Below are 17,028 nucleotides of genomic sequence, written 5' to 3'. Positions count from 1 at the left end.
CGGGCATAGGGTTCAAGCGTCATCCCCGACCATGACGGCGCTTGTCCGAGGCTTCTTTAGTTCTGTCCTGAACCAAGTAATCACACTAAAAGGGGGGTTAGCCCTATTAGTGGTTTGTTCTTTTCGTCGCCTTTTACGACTGGCAGAACATACCGGAGACCTATTCTTTTCCCGGGCCTCCATGGGGTTTATTTTTATTATTATTATTATTATTATTATTATTATTATTATTATTATTGTTATAGTTATTATTGATCTTAACAATTACTAATCATTCATTGCTTACTAGTAATAATTGAATATAAACAATTATTTCTTAATTATTAATTATTAAAAGTATCATCAGTAACAATAACAACATATTTATGCAAGATGAGGCTGTCAGCTAAAGGTCCTGTACTATCATATTTATACATCTTCCTGGAAGAATATAAGAACACATGAGGCGATACTGAGTCTGTTGGTTAGGGCTTATCTTGGAAGACAAAATTACATTTGTGAAGGTAGCATGGATAAAACACGTGGAACTGCAGGCTGTCTACAACTTTCACAGAAACCAGACAGCAGTTATCTGTCGAAAGATATAAAAGGGAAGTGGTAAGTAGAATGGCTATGATGGCATTGGCACACATTGTTTACATTTGTGACATCACTTGCACAGGTCAGTGCTGTACCCATGATGAGCAGTAGAAAATAACCCCTGAGCTGGCAAGTGAATTGGGCTCTTGATATTTCAGACTGTAGTGCAGTTTCCCTGATCTAGCATGTCTGCAGTGTTGGTAGTAGCAGTTGTTGTATGGTGACCCATCAGGTAAATGTTCCTGATTGAGAAAGTCTTTTATTCATAACAGTTACAGTGATGGCATCAGGGAAGTGTCATTTGCATCCATGATGTAGGTGACAATAGCTGCTAATGTGTGCTGGCATCAGCAGTTGTCTGCAAGGAGGGTGACCCAGGGTGGCACACAGTACGATGGTAACTCATCATGCTGTAATCAGCACAGCAGCAGAGTTCTGATGCAAGGCAGCAATGACTACAGGTGACAGGGAGTAGGAAGCCGCCTTAGTTCTCACTTGCTTTTTTGACTCGGCAGAGAATACAATGGAGTAGGTGGGGTTAAATTGCAGCCACTGGGATGACTGACGACAATGGCATGTGCCTGTTCTGGACAGTGAACAGCAATTACATGTGTCCACAGAGGGCAGTGATGGAAGGGTAGCTAGATCACCAGCCTCAAAACCATGGCCCACCAGGTAGGTGGCTGTTGGCAGATGGTAGTCAACCAGTAAACTGCATACAGGCTCAGCTCAAGCAGAGGCCTGCAGCTCTTGACAGCAAAGTCTGACAGCAGTGGCTGGTTGCTTCATCTTTGATTGCAAGCAAATTTCTTTTCATAGCTAGTGGCCAGCATAAACTGCGTAACTGGGCCTTCTGTGTGCAGATTAATGCTACTGAGACTGATGGTCTAAATTAGGTTTTGTGTGTGTGTGTGTGTGGGGGGGGGGGGGGGGGGGGGGGCTGGCTAGTGTTTCTCGAATGGCAGCAGTCCTGACCTGTAAGTCACAACAGGTTGCTATTGCCAGACTTAATCATTGGGAAACTGACTTCATTTGCCATGGTTTTCCTATCTAGCTAGCTCCTCCAGAAGCTCTACTGGAGTAGGAGGGAGGCATCATAACTTCGACTTCTGTAGATGATGGCTGGCATCATCTCCATTTTCAGTGTACTGAATACATGTTCTTGAGCACTGAATATGCACTCTGGTGCCATATCACCTAATTATTGAGCTGATGTATGCTTCCCTCCTCATGACGTCATTCTGCTGAATGAACACAGCAGTTGTTTGCTACACCAGGCAAAGCCATGGTAGAGCACTACCTTCCACTTTGAGATTCAGTCTCTCCAGTTGTGCTATGTTAACATTTATAAAGAAAATCTTAATAGATGTTTCATATATGTCCAATATTCTCTACGTCTCTCTTCTCAGGTTCAGTGTGAACCACTTTGTTCATTTGCTGTTTACTAACTTAAGTACTGTTTCCGAATATTAACACAGTTTGCTGGTAGTCATAATAGAAGCTAAAGCAATCACTTGGTTTCCCAGTTAAAGTATATACAAGTACCACAAAGTAGTAACAACCATGGTGATACCAGACACCAGAACATTGTGTCATGATTTTTATGAATAGCTGATCATGGTATTGCAACACATGCTGGAGCACCTGCTCTGCAGTATGCAGTAATGCATGCTTTCTGTGTAGCTGTAAGCTTATCCAGTGTAAGGAAGTCAGGTTTCAAGTGTTGCTTATGTAAGTTTGTCTGCATTGGTAGTAGTTTCAGTAGTTTTTTCAGCTAATACAACAATGGCTGTATCATATTCATTATAGTGGTTCCATTGATATTAGCTGTAAGGCAGTTCCTGCTATGCCACAAGTTGTACCACTTACCAGTAGCACACTACCTCATAATTTTAGCCTCATCTTCCCTTTGTCATCCCTGCTCATAGCAGTTTATAACAACTATTTTGGTTGTAAATATGGATTAGATACAATGCATTCCAGCCCTTTGAAAGTAAGGATACAGTGCCATGACATACCTTTGGCATCCTAATGCATCTTTTAACCCTAAAAATAACCCCCCCCCCCCCCCCAGGGTCCTCATGGTCCTTCCATGAGTACGTGCATGGCGAGCATGGGGCCCCAAGCTATTGCAGCATTCCTTCTTTCCAGGGCTGCATTTCCTTGCCCTTCCCCTCCTTTCTTCTCCTTGATCCTTACCCCCCTTACCCCCCTCACCCCCCTTACCCTCCTTACCCCCCAACCCCCTTACCCCCCCAACCCCCTTACCCCCCCAACCTTCACCCTCTCCTCTCCCTCTCTTGGTGTCCTTGTTTAAGTTGGCCCTGCTATCCTCCTGGTTCTGTTGGCTTTGCAGTTTGGTTTTGTTGCATAATCACCTCATCCTTTTGGTGTTCCCTGGTCCCCCTCTGGGGTTTGACCTCCATTACTAAATTTCTGTTCCATAGTGTGAGCCATTTGGGGAAGAGCACTTTACCTAGTGTCTCCGATGTGTGCCCTCCTAGTTCATTCCACCTATTCTTTCACGTCGTTGTCTGATGCTAGGGTGCATAGCCTGCACGGCACAGTAGCCAGCCTGTGTGGTGGGGTCGCTATGTACCTATGTACCTTTTGGTTGAGCCCCCTGAACACACAGGGATCACACTTCTGAAACTTACATTTATGTGAAATAACACTGTCTTTGACAGTCTTGGTTAACAATTTACAAACCTCAGTCACAACACTGATGTAGTTGGCAGGTGCTCAAGTACATTACCCAGCACCTACGATCTCTTGTAAGTTGACTGGTCCAGCCAGGTACAGCCGTACAGCATTGTGGGAGTGAATCTACCCACATCTTTCAGTTTTCTCCCTAGAGTTCTAATCACAGACTCCAACAGATAGGTAACTTCCTGTCTAGCAGTCAACCAAATCCTGAAACATTGTTTTATGTACTAAATATGCTGTTCAATACCTTCTTTACATCACACGGAATATGCTCTCCCTATTCATTTTCCAAAAACAGTTACCTATGTGAGATGAGATTAATAATGGTTCACATATGAAACTTTGATAAACAGAGTTAACTGCAATGGAGAGAATGAACTAACAAGGTGATACACACAGATATACTAACATACTATTCCTAATTTTTACACTACAAATTATGTATATTGTCCCATTTCAAAATTGCAAAAGGATCTACTCATTTAGTCTCATGGCATATATGTATCATATTCTAACGCACAAATCTATCACAAAACATCATTATATAGTGTATCATTAATTTTAACAGTCTATAGATAAGACAAAACTCTAGGAATGACATCATCTTACATACCACATTCTTGATAAACGAAACACAATTATTTAGTCTTATGAATCTTCAAATGTAGTGTGTATTTTCTTCTAGACTAGGGATCATTAAGCATCCATGGTCATAGATCTTGTCCTCTATACTAAAAGTTAACAGTACTTGACATTTTACATACCTGCTTTATTTACCAGTAGTTCCTCCTAGCTTTACACATGCAATGGACATTTCCACAAAATTCTTACTATACTGGATCTTGTCTCTAAATTGTTCAGATATGCCACAAATTGGTACCTGTCTCAAACAAACAGTTCTCTTCCCACTGATCAATCTTAATCATCATCTCTGTTATTAGACACTTCATGTAAAGTATTACTTTCAATTTTGTCAAATGCTACATCCACACTGTTTTTACAGGGTTTAATCAACTTTACTGGTATCATAGAATTACTTTGGTTACTCATTTTATCAGGTATAGATTGAACACAAGGAATGGATTCAATAGCACAACTGACCTCACTTATTACAGAAGGAACACAAAGAATATATTACTGTCAAAATTACACATCCTGCTTAGATCATCTTTCACTTCATTCCACTAATTTGAATATAAATTTTGACCAACAATTACTATCTTATTCCAGAATGCACATTTATCTATGTTACCATCGGTCTGGTCCAAAACAAACTTCAAAAAGTTTTCACCTTTTTCTCTTGGCTTACAGATAACTCACCTTTGCTGTTCAGATCATTACTCTGCATGATATTAGTGAAAAACTGCATTGACTGGCCTGGTATTCCAAGACCCTCACTTACATCGTCACGTACATCACTTACCTTACCTGTATTCACAAATAACTTTAAAACTTAATTCTTCTTGAACTCCACAACTACATTATAATCACGATCATCATAATCACCACCATAATCAAGACGACGACGACGACGACGACGATTATACATTCATTCGCACTAAGCTACCAGTCTCAGACTTACCAATCTGTCATGTCACAGCTCTCATTCATATCTATATAAAAAATACCATCTAGTTCAGATCCAGTCCAGTAGAGTCATCACCTGATTGGTGTATGTCAATAATACTGTTTTCTTAGTACATACTGCATCAAAACTCTCGTTACTGTCACATTCTGGTTTGTGATTAGTACCGACAACACTATAATTAAATACAGTATCTCAAAACTTTTGATCAAAACATAAATGAGAAATCTGATATTCCTTCTGTTCAACTTCAGACACCTGTGCCACTTTATTAACACTGTTATTACTGTCTAATTACAAGTGTAAATTGGGGGTCCCGTCCTGTTTGTGTTTCCTTGCCCCAAAACTGTGGACCTTCATTGAGGCAGATTGCTTTTTCGTGAGTAGTTACCTCTACGATTGTTTCTTCTATCAAATTGCCCATGGTTATCCTCATTATTCCTATCCTGCTGATGTTCAGAATTTCTGTCTCTGTTAACATTTTGACCCTGATAGAAGCTACCATTATCTCTGTTTATGTAGTTATTACCATTGTGATCTCTCTCATTTCGATTATTATGGTACATGCTTCTTTCTACTGCCCTATCCAGCCTGTCAACATATCATAAAAATTGTTCAAGGCAATCATCAGGTCTGTGCACTAAATCCCACTGCAACCTTTTTGGTAATCTCCTTCTGAGTGCATCAGTCATTGCCATTTCATCAAATGGTTTGTCAAGGTGCATAAATTTCTGAAGTCGATCCTTACAAAACTCTTTCAGGGTACTGCCCTATTCCTATAATTAGGACCATTCAAAAATTCACTTTTAATTCTCCCCTGTTCAGCTTCTGACTAAAATCTATTTAAAAAACTTTTTTTGAAAATTTTAGATGTTTCCCACTAACTTAAATTTAGAGTTACCCAAGACAGAGCTTCACCTTCAAGATATCTTTTAACAAATTTAATTTTTTTACTGTCACTCATGCCTGACACACAACTCTCTCTGCAGTGCTGCAGAAAATCTACTGGATGTGAATTGTCTGATAGCAAAATTTTGATTGGAATGTTGCACTATGCAACACCATTGCTTGAATACAGATTTTTGTAAATACAGTTTTCCTGAACTGCTGAAATTTTTTGATCTAAAACATTTACATTAGCTTCCATATTGTTTTCAACATTTAAAATTCTTTGGTTTAAACTACTAAAGTTCTGTTCCTTTTTTTTCTGCTATGACCTTCTGTTCAACTCTGATATCATTAACATTCTTTGTCTGTCTTGCAGACCCAGCAACTAACTCATTTTCCAAAACAATAAATTTATTTTCTAATACATCAACTTTTTTGTTCACACTTTTTAATCCCCCTGACAACCCATTTTTTAGCTCTGAAACCAGATTACTAAGTTGATCTATTTGGTATTGTATCTTACCCATTTTACTATTGTTTTCAGTTTTTAGGTCATTTAATTGTCCTTGTAGTGAAGTAAATTTGCTATCATTGTCCATGCTTATTTCAGTTGACTGTTCATTGACTGCACCAAATTTGATGTTATTATCTGTCTTCATTTCCTCTAGGTTTGCCAAAATTAACTGCAAAATATCAGTTTTTATCATTTCTTTGCTGACTACACTTTCATTCGGCTCATACATGTCCTGACTGGGTCCTACAGCTTTCACTTCTACATCGCACCTGCCCTCTCATCTCTATTCATTTTGTTAACAATCACACGAGTACACAAACAAATTAATTTCACAAATATTTTATACTTAGCTTTCCTTTTTGATGTCCCTCATTGTAGTTGTAAAGTCCTCTGTCAATTGAACCGGTCCATCATTATTGGAAGTATCTCATCACTGTTGATATGACTTTACTGGGCAGCTCTCGGTCTTCTTTCTCTGAGTGATGGGAAATTCAATATAAACTGCAAATGGCAAAAATCACTGTCCCTTCTCTAACAGACAAAACTTCATTATCAGTCAATTGATCCCACCATCAATTGTAAAATTACCCCCCCTCACATCACCAACTGATTTTCACTCTTCTAAATAATTGACTTGTTTCATAATCTTTGAGAGGAGTAAGATTGACAAATAAACTTTTTTACTTACCTTCTTTTCTCATTGTTGGCTCCAGTTTGTCTTGTCTAGGGTTGATTCTTGAGGCTTAAATTTTTTGACTTTGTAGGTTTTCAAATGACATGATAACTGTTAAGTAAGTCTGCTGTGTAATTTCTGTTTTTGTACTTTTTTTTTTATTGTATCACATTTCTCTATATCTCACTCTCTTTACAATTTACACTTCCATAAAACCAAAAATTTCATTTTTATTGCCAAAATTAAAAACCTGTCCAATTCAATCAGAGTTGTGCCCACAACAACTTCTTCATTCTGTGGTACTAACAATAGTCCAGAGTTTACAAAACAGGGTTTACAAACTTTCTTGACAAAAGAAGAATTTTCACAAAGCTATATCATTATTTTATAAATGAGACCAAAAATAAATTTAATAAATGTTGTCAGATTGTGCAATTAATAATAGTTATTTTAAGTACGCCAAATATTTCGAGATTTCAGATATTTCTAAAAGAAACGTAATTTTAACTGAACATACACAGTTAATACATATCAATTGTAACAAAATAATGCCTTTTTACACATTTTAGAGTGAAGTATAATACATCATACACAAAATCATATGAAATTCTTTTAGTTAAACAGATGAGATGATGTTAACCTGTTTATAAGGTAGGACATTTTTGCTATTGATAACTTCTGTTGAATAAGGGTAATGTTAGAGGATGCTGTCCCTTTACTAGTGGTACTTGCTGATGAAGTACACAGTGCACCCAGCACACAATTTCTCACATACTTGTCAACATCCTGTCTTCACGTTCTTCACCAATATTGTTCAGCAACCTTACAATTTATTGTTCTTTGACCTCATTTCCCAGTTAGCATGTGGTTGCAAACTCCTTTCGGCACTCCTTTCGGCACTCCTTTCGGCACTCCTTTCGGCACTCCTTTCGGCACTCCTTTCGGCACTCCTTTCGGCACTCCTTTCGGCACTCCTTTCGGCACTCCTTTCGGCACTCCTTTCGGCACTCCTTTCGGCACTCCTTTCGGCACTCCTTTCGGCACTCCTTTCGGCACTCCTTTCGGCACTCCTTTCGGCACTCCTTTCGGCACTCCTTTCGGCACTCCTTTCGGCACTCCTTTCGGCACTCCTTTCGGCACTCCTTTCGGCACTCCTTTCGGCACTCCTTTCGGCACTCCTTTCGGCACTCCTTTCGGCACTCCTTTCGGCACTCCTTTCGGCACTCCTTTCGGCACTCCTTTCGGCACTCCTTTCGGCACTCCTTTCGGCACTCCTTTCGGCACTCCTTTCGGCACTCCTTTCGGCACTCCTTTCGGCACTCCTTTCGGCACTCCTTTCGGCACTCCTTTCGGCACTCCTTTCGGCACTCCTTTCGGCACTCCTTTCGGCACTCCTTTCGGCACTCCTTTCGGCACTCCTTTCGGCACTCCTTTCGGCACTCCTTTCGGCACTCCTTTCGGCACTCCTTTCGGCACTCCTTTCGGCACTCCTTTCGGCACTCCTTTCGGCACTCCTTTCGGCACTCCTTTCGGCACTCCTTTCGGCACTCCTTTCGGCACTCCTTTCGGCACTCCTTTCGGCACTCCTTTCGGCACTCCTTTCGGCACTCCTTTCGGCACTCCTTTCGGCACTCCTTTCGGCACTCCTTTCGGCACTCCTTTCGGCACTCCTTTCGGCACTCCTTTCGGCACTCCTTTCGGCACTCCTTTCGGCACTCCTTTCGGCACTCCTTTCGGCACTCCTTTCGGCACTCCTTTCGGCACTCCTTTCGGCACTCCTTTCGGCACTCCTTTCGGCACTCCTTTCGGCACTCCTTTCGGCACTCCTTTCGGCACTCCTTTCGGCACTCCTTTCGGCACTCCTTTCGGCACTCCTTTCGGCACTCCTTTCGGCACTCCTTTCGGCACTCCTTTCGGCACTCCTTTCGGCACTCCTTTCGGCACTCCTTTCGGCACTCCTTTTGGCACTCCTTTCGGCACTCCTTTCGGCACTCCTTCCCTTAATGCAGCAGACATCATGATGCATGGCCCAAACTTCAGTTCCCTACATAGCATTCCATTGTACATGGCAGATTGTGGCTATGTTTTGAATAGCTTGAAGTCAGCATCAGCAGTTAGCAGCTTCTATCATTCTGTATGGTAACAGCCAAGTGTCCATATGACATCAAACTTTCTGCATTTTATGTGCTTTCTGCCTGGCTTAAAAATCTCCTCCAGTTGAATTTGCTTAATTTAAATTCCCACCAAGTCCACCTGCTTGGAGCCTCTTTCAAGCTTAATAGCTATTTTGACACTGTGTGATCATTTAAGACTTTGAATTTCCTGGCTTAAGGATAGCGCCTAAAGTACATGATACCACACATCAAACTCAACATTTCCTTTTCCACACTCAAGAAATTTTGCAGCTTCATTTAACTGTTTTCATGTGTAAGCTGCAAAGTGCTCTTTCCCATTCACATCTTCGCTTATAGTACACTCTCCTGGCTTGTTGCTTGCATCACAGGACAGAACAGATTACTTCTCATAATTCAGAAATATTAACTCTATGCTGTCTGGCGATACCACAGTGGTGTCGTGCACAAAATAGCGGTCAACGGCTGCCAACACCACAGTGATGTCGTCTGCATAGTATCGCTCAGTGGCCGGTGACACCACAGTGGTGTCATGAGCATAGTATCATGCAGTGGCCACTGACAGCACTTCAGTATCTTTTGCATTCTGTTGGTATTTTTTTAAGGTAACGATAAGTTACACACATCAACAAGTTTTTTGTTTTTATAAGTACTTGCACCCTTTCATCATGGCAGATGAAAGAGACAATAGGATTACTTACGATGAAGGTGCGGATGTCTTGTCTGACATTTTGGACGACTTGGCTGGTTGGGAGGAAGACATTGGATATCAAAAAAATTAAAGTGAAGCAGAATCGTAGGAAGATAGTAAAATATGTCCAAGAAGAATTCGTTGAAGGCTACAGTTGCCAACTGATTCGGCTGAATCAGATGAAGAAGACAGTGGACAGGGGTCAGACTTTGATTTACCAAGGACCAATAATAAATTTGAGGGATCCCCGGGTCCAAACATATTTCCCAAAGATACACAGATACACAAGGATATCATAGAATTATATATCGGGAACGATCTATGTGAATATATGAGCAATGAAACCAACAAGTACTATAGTCAAAATTGCAAGAGAAGGAAGCTGGATTTTAAAAATGCCAAATTTGTCTACGTTACAGGACCCAAACACAGAAATTGGTTTGGGCTCCTATACTTATGAGAATTATAAATAAAGCAAGGATTGATGATTATTGGTCAATGAATCCATTGATAGACACACTGATATTTTGCGAAACGATGTCCTGCAACCAATTCAGACAAATATTATCATTTTTATGTTTTTCCAACAGCAACAGTAAACCGGATAATGCCAACCGGCTAGTCAAAGTGCAATTTGTAATTGATTATTTTTCCAAAAAGTTTAAAGAAACATTTAATCTAAGTCAGAACATCTTAACTGATGAAGGAATGATACCATTGCGTGGATGGTTAAATTTTAAAGTTTACATTCTGTCAAAAATTATGAAATACGGCATACTCATTTGGATGCTGTGTGGTTACAGTACAGGATACATTTCTTCATTCAAGATATATTCTGGCGCTGGACAGCCTTTAGCAAAAACAGTGATGTAACTATTGACACCCTCTGATGGAAAGTGGAACCACTTCTGCATGGTCAATTATCATAACAGTGTAGAACTTGCAAAGAAGTTACTTCAAAAGAGAATTCAAGTTTGTGGAACGACACGGCAAAATAGAGGATTTCCAGAAATTAAAGCTCGCAAAAGTCAATGTTTTTGAAGCTTGTTAACTATGGAAAGGTGACAAGTGGCCAGCGACAAGCCAAGTAATCTGAATTAGTGCTGCCAGCGCCAAGTGTATAAATTTGTACGAGATGTGTGGACGGCAAAGTGCTAACATGGGGCTAGTTGTTAGTGCTCCTTTTATCTTTTTGAATGTGAAATAGGGAAAATCTTAGCTGTAAGTCAGTCAGTTTTAGTGATGTACAAATCAGTGAAGTCGGCCATACATAAAAATAACATTTCTGAACCTCATCCAATGTTGATTAAGTATGATGTGGAGTCATTTAAAATATTATGGAGGATTTATATTAATACGTGGTTTTGCAGTTATATGTACCGATAAAAATCTCTTGAACTTCCAGCTGCAACAAGTGGTTTAAAACTCACAAGCTTTCAGTCAAGTACTCCTTGGCAACTGTCAAGTAGTGACTGTCTTTTGGTTGCTGCTAACATCCTTTACTGCTGCACTGCCTTACATGACATCTCTGGTGCTCACTCGATCACCATATAGGGTAATGTTCGCATTGCGCCCCTGCTGCACCTGCTTCAGCTTTCTGATGGCTGTGTCACAATCCATGCTTAACGGTAGGCTACCATCTTTGCTGAGGGTGTTGTCACAAAATTTTATCTATCACTTCTTTAATTATGCTATCCCAGAAACTACTTGTCCATGTAATAAATGATGTCTCTTTGAATGCAGTATGATGTGCATTTTCTAGAGCATGCTCTACTATCGCTGATTTCTCAGGACACCACAGGGGAAAGCATCTCTTGTGTTCTACACAATCTGTCTGACATAAAACTGTCAATGCTCACACTCCTGGCATTTTGAGGCCTACATCATCTTTTACAGGTCTCGTGAGTTGTTAAATTTTTGTTGGAGCCCTGAAGACTGAATCTGTTTCATACCCCTTTAAGAAATGGCTAATATTTCTGATTAATGAGCCACAGAACTGAAAAACATAAGCTTCTTTGAGTTTTATTCAGATCCTTCTGCTCCTGTGTTTTCAGGAAGATGGCTTGTGAAATCTGGTACTAGTGTATCTGTTTTCCTTGAATACTTTCTGTAAGTGGCTCAGTTCCTCCAGCAGGTTTTCAGCATCTGAGACACCTTCCACATAATGGACTGAGATCCTCAGAACAGAACATTTTTGTGATAGATAGTGATAGCTGTTAATGTGCAGGTATCAGTCTGTGTGGGTGGGTTTCCAGTAAACACTGTGGCTGACACACAAATTGCTTTATGGCAGATGAGGACATCAAGGAAGTGCAAGGCACTACCAGTCTCTACCTCCATTGTGAATTTGATGTTGTCATGGATATTGTTGATGTGGTCCAAGAATTCCAAGCTTTTTACATTCATGAGACCAGATGATGAATGTATTGTCAACGTAATGATAAAAGCAACTAGGCTTTGCAGGAGCCACATCCAGTGAAAAGCATCTGTCTGATTAAAACATTCTATATTCTCCATCATACAAAATCAGATGGACGGCCTCACATTGGAAAGTCCATTAGCTCTAGTTACACCCAACTTGTTTATGGAGGACATCATGCTGGACATGGCTCCTGCAAAGTCTGTTTGCTTTTATCATTACATCAATGACACATTCGCCATCTGGTCTCATTGATGTGAAAAACTTGGGGTAATTCTTGGATCACATTAACAATATCCATGACAACATAAAGTTCACAGTTGAGGTGGAGACCTATAGTGCCTTGCTGTTCCTTGATGTCCTCATCTGCTGTAAGGCAATGTGTGTCTCAGTCACAGTGTTTACTGGAAATCCACCCACACACATCAGGATCTGCAAGCTAACAGTTATCACGATCTGTCACAGAAATGTTTTGTTCTGAGGACCTTGGTGTATCAATAGGAAGCTGTCTCAGACACTGGAAGGTTGCCAAAGGAACTGAGTCACTTACATAAAAGTATTAAAGGAAAACAGCTACAACAATTGCCAGATTTCAAAAACAATCTTCCCAGAAACATAGAAGCAGAAGGGCCCTGAGAAGAAATCGAAGCTTATGTTTTTTCCATTCTTTGGCTCAATAATGGGAAAGATCAGCCATTTTCTAAAGAGGCATGAAATAGATTCGGTCTTCAGGGCTCCAACAAAAGTTTAACAACTCATGAGTCTTTTGAAAGATGGTATAGGTGTTTGAATGCCAGTAGTACATAAAATACTGTGTGGGTGTGGATATTTTTATGTTGGACAGACTGTGCATACTAATGAACAGTGCTGTGTAGAACACAAGATACTTTCACTATTGTTACCCTGAGGGATCAGTGGTAGCAGAGCATGCTCTGGGAAAGACATCACGTTTCATTCAAAAAGACATAAGTTATTACACAGATTAGTTGTTTTTGGTATATCATAATTAAAAAAGCAACAGAGATAAAAATTTGTAACAACACTCTCAATGAAGTTGACAGCCTATAGTTAAGCAAGCCTTGGGATCCCTACCACCAGAAAATTGAAGTGGGTGCTGTGGGTGTGCAATGAAAGTATTACACTATATGGCACTGGAGCAAACACCAGTGACATCAAAGAAGGAAGAACAGCTGTATAAGGATGATGGCAGCAACCAAAAGACAGTCACCACTTGACAATGGCCAAGGAGTACTTGGCCCAAGAGCTTGATGATTTTACACCATTTTATGTCATTGTGAGGTCAAGAGAATTTATCATAACGGATAATTGTTTATCAGATCACTGTTGATGTTAACCTACAGTACTATCATAATTACAGTAAGCTGTGATCAGCAAGCCCGACCTCATGCACTTGCATGGCAGGTCTTAATTTTTTGCAGAGATAAAGTTGTCTATTTTCCCCAGGTTTCAAACACATGTTTTTTTTTTTATTTTTCCTAAATTAGTTATGGTGAATGATGAGCCATTACCTTTGAGGAGGACATGGCTGATTTGTCATTACCAGAAGGATTTTAAGCTAATCTTTCTCAATACTTTATTAAATTGTACGCAGTTCATTTCACCCATATAAAACAAATGTCAGTTTCTAATCCACAATTATCCTTTATCAATATCACAGAACCAGTATTGATTAAGAAGTGAAACTTTTTGCTCTCCACTCAGTCCTCATGTTACAGGCTCATAATATTTAACAACAGTTATCTACACTGCCTGTAGTTAATAGCTGTGATGTATGGGAACATTTCCTATTGTAAAGATTCCATTCAGTAATGACTTTCAATATAGTAGTAACAACGATTTGTTAGGAGGGATATATTTAATGTAAAAATGTATTTAGAGGCCTATACCATGACATGAAAGAATGCAGTTAGAGGACTATACTATGATAAATCAGAAAACGTAGACCGGCTGCAAACAACACTTTCTTAAAAGGGTACTTTTTCTAATTGTTGCTAATTTACTTTGTCTAATTATAAGAAATTGTTATATTCACTTAGGAAATGAGATGGATAAATGGTACAAACTTGGATTCTCTTTGCAACTATTATTGAGAAATATTTCAAACAGTTGATTACACAAATTTTAGCGAGCTTCTGTGCAACGCATTTCTATCAGTGGAAGCAAAAGTTTCAGCATGGTATACTCCTATTTTTGTGAGAATGTTTTATAGCTGTGTTACCATAAGACTTCTGCTTCAAATGAGCAGCAGCAGGAGGCCAGTTTTGTAATCATAATAGGGATGTGCCAGTTTCTACCCTTTGTATAGGTTTTTATTTCTGTGGTTGTGCAGTACGACATAAGTCAAATGATTGGATGGAGATGTAAATATGAAGTGGAATGAATACCTCAGAATGGCAGTAGGGAAGGTGAATGGTAGACTTCATTTTAGTTGAATTTTGGCAAAGTGTAGCTCATCCATAAAGGAGATGGTGTATAGAATGCTAGTGCTATTCATTCATTCAAGTATTTGGCATCCCCATCAGGTTGGATTAAAGGAAGACATGAAGCAGTTCAGAGTGGGCAGCTGGATTTGTTACCAGTAGATTCAATCTGCAATTTGTCCCATGGGTAGATGCTTGATAAGAAATAGTAAGATACAGCTAAACAAAAACAAGGGTCTATTACAACCACAGTAGAGAGATTTAATAACAAAGGAAAACTCTTCTCAATAAAACATAATACAACGTATCTGACACTAACAGGCACACACCTGGAACACTCACTGAATAAACATAGTGGGGCATGAAGACTATGCCACAGATAGTCCCTAATGATAGAGGTTGAGTGCTCAACATAGCTAGTTGACAGGTACGTCTCAGGATATCACTGGAAAGTTATAAGTGCTGCTGTGGTGGCTTCTGATCAGGCCCTGACTGATTAGCTGCTTAGAGCTCATGTGTGAATTGGCCCAGAACCCTGGTGGAGTGAACTGCCAAATCGTATTGGCTTGCACTGTTCTGTATATATGGGACACGGAGGAATTTGTGCTAGTCCAGTTCCGCACACAACCCAGTTGAGGAAATAGGTCCCTGACATGGAGAACCTCTGGTGGCACTCATCCTGCTGTCTGTCATCCTTTATGTGATCAGTGCAATGCAGCAAGGCAATACCTTGTACATATGCAAGCCCATGATGGTTCAGTGTCTGAGGGGTTGCTGATCCCTTTAGGTGAATGAGGGGTACATGGCACCATCAGCGCACAAGTGTTACGAAGATGCTTTATGAACTTAAATTAGAATCCCTTGAGGAAAGATAATGCTCTTTCTGCAAGGCATTATTCCTGAAATTTACAGAACCAACATTTGAGTCTGACTACATAATGAATCTACTGCTACCAACATGCATTTCACATAAGGATCATGAAGATAAGATGTAAGAAATTAGGGCCTGTATGGAGGCTTTTAGATATTCATTTCTTCATTGCTCCATTTGCAAGTCAAACAGGAGAGGAAATGATTAATAGTGGCACAAAGTATCCTCTGCTGTGCACTATATGGTGGTCTGCAGTGTATGTATGTTGTTTTGTTATTAGCAGTCAACCTGCTTAGCTGAGTGGCAATGTGTTTGCCTACCATGCAGTGGGCCCAGGTTCGATTTCCGGCCGTGTTGGGGATTTTCTCCGCTTGTGGACTGGGGTTGTTGTGTTACCACCACCACCACCACCACCACCACTGCCACCACCACTGACATGCAAGCCACCCAATGTTGCGTCACCTGAAATAAGACTTGCAACCTGGGGGCTGAACTTTCCTGGATTGGGCCTCCCTGGCAACAAGGCCACAATATCATAATGTTTTGTTTTTTAACAAGTGCTCATTCATAGTTAGCATTAGAGTATTGTAGACATGTTTATTATGGCATTTAGACATGGTGTTGAAACTGAAATAAAACTTGGATGTTGATTTTAGTCCATAACATAAAACAACTATTTCTTTAGGCAACATTTGATGTCACAGGCTACACATGACACTGTTAAACATTTGGTATGTGCAGTGGCTGTGGGTGTTTGTTATTGGTATGATGAAACTGATTATAAAATAAACAGAACTGCAAAAGACCAGGCTATTAATATGAACAACCCCATTCACCAGTAGTGTTAAAAAGTATAAAAGGCTCCATTTTCAACTAACTGTTAGGGAAGAGAACCAGAGAAAATTGACATTGTTATAGCATGTTTGTTTAACAAATACTCTGTTGAGAAATAGACTCCAATGTGGACATGGTAAAGAGACAATGTTCTTCATCCTTATAGATATGTGACAGACTCTGAGGTAATCTCAAGAATGCAATACTACAAAGACCACTGCATATTAAGGTACCTCAAATTGTACATAAAAATGATAAGTGACATCATTACATAAAAATCTTTTTTGAGCCAGGAATATAAACCGAGCAGTATTGAGTCAGTTTAATTCTGTTTTAACTATCTATTATCTCTGAGGCATCATTCTTGAGTCACCTTTTATATTTCAATTTCAGTTGCAGCAACTGGAAGTGGAAAATCGAAGATTACATGCAAATATGACTAAACTTCAGCTATCATTAGATGATTGCTGTTCTAATCAAACATTAGATAATGGACCAGGACAAGAAGAATTGCTAAGTAAGTTCAAATTGTTCCTTCATCATAGTAGGGATCTTTCTTGTTTCTGTTGTTCCCAAACGCCCAAGTTCATGGTTTTCATTCTGAGAAACAGTCAGTTCCCCCCCCCCCCCCCCTCCACCTGTTCCATAGACACTCTTTATAATAATTGAGGACTTCTGTAAGTGCACGTTTTTAC

General features: G+C 39.9%; 1 protein-coding gene across 1 annotated transcript; it reads right to left on the bottom strand.

The window, feature by feature from the left end:
- Positions 1–323: 323 nt before the first annotated feature.
- On the bottom strand, positions 324–16,468 carry LOC126183985 (axoneme-associated protein mst101(2)-like). The gene is made up of 3 exons (XM_049926337.1): positions 16,438–16,468; positions 7,822–8,944; positions 324–420 (listed from the first exon to the last, which is right to left on the bottom strand). The coding sequence occupies exons 1-3, from the start codon at positions 16,466–16,468 to the stop codon at positions 324–326; spliced, it is 1,251 nt and encodes a 416-aa protein (XP_049782294.1).
- Between the last annotated feature and the right edge of the window lie 560 nt (positions 16,469–17,028).

The sequence above is a fragment of the Schistocerca cancellata genome, chromosome 4 (assembly GCF_023864275.1).
Source record: "Schistocerca cancellata isolate TAMUIC-IGC-003103 chromosome 4, iqSchCanc2.1, whole genome shotgun sequence".
Classification (NCBI taxonomy): Eukaryota; Metazoa; Arthropoda; class Insecta; order Orthoptera; family Acrididae; genus Schistocerca; species Schistocerca cancellata.
The sequence above is the reverse complement of the archived record's forward strand: the minus strand, read 5'-3'. Positions and strand labels throughout refer to the sequence as shown.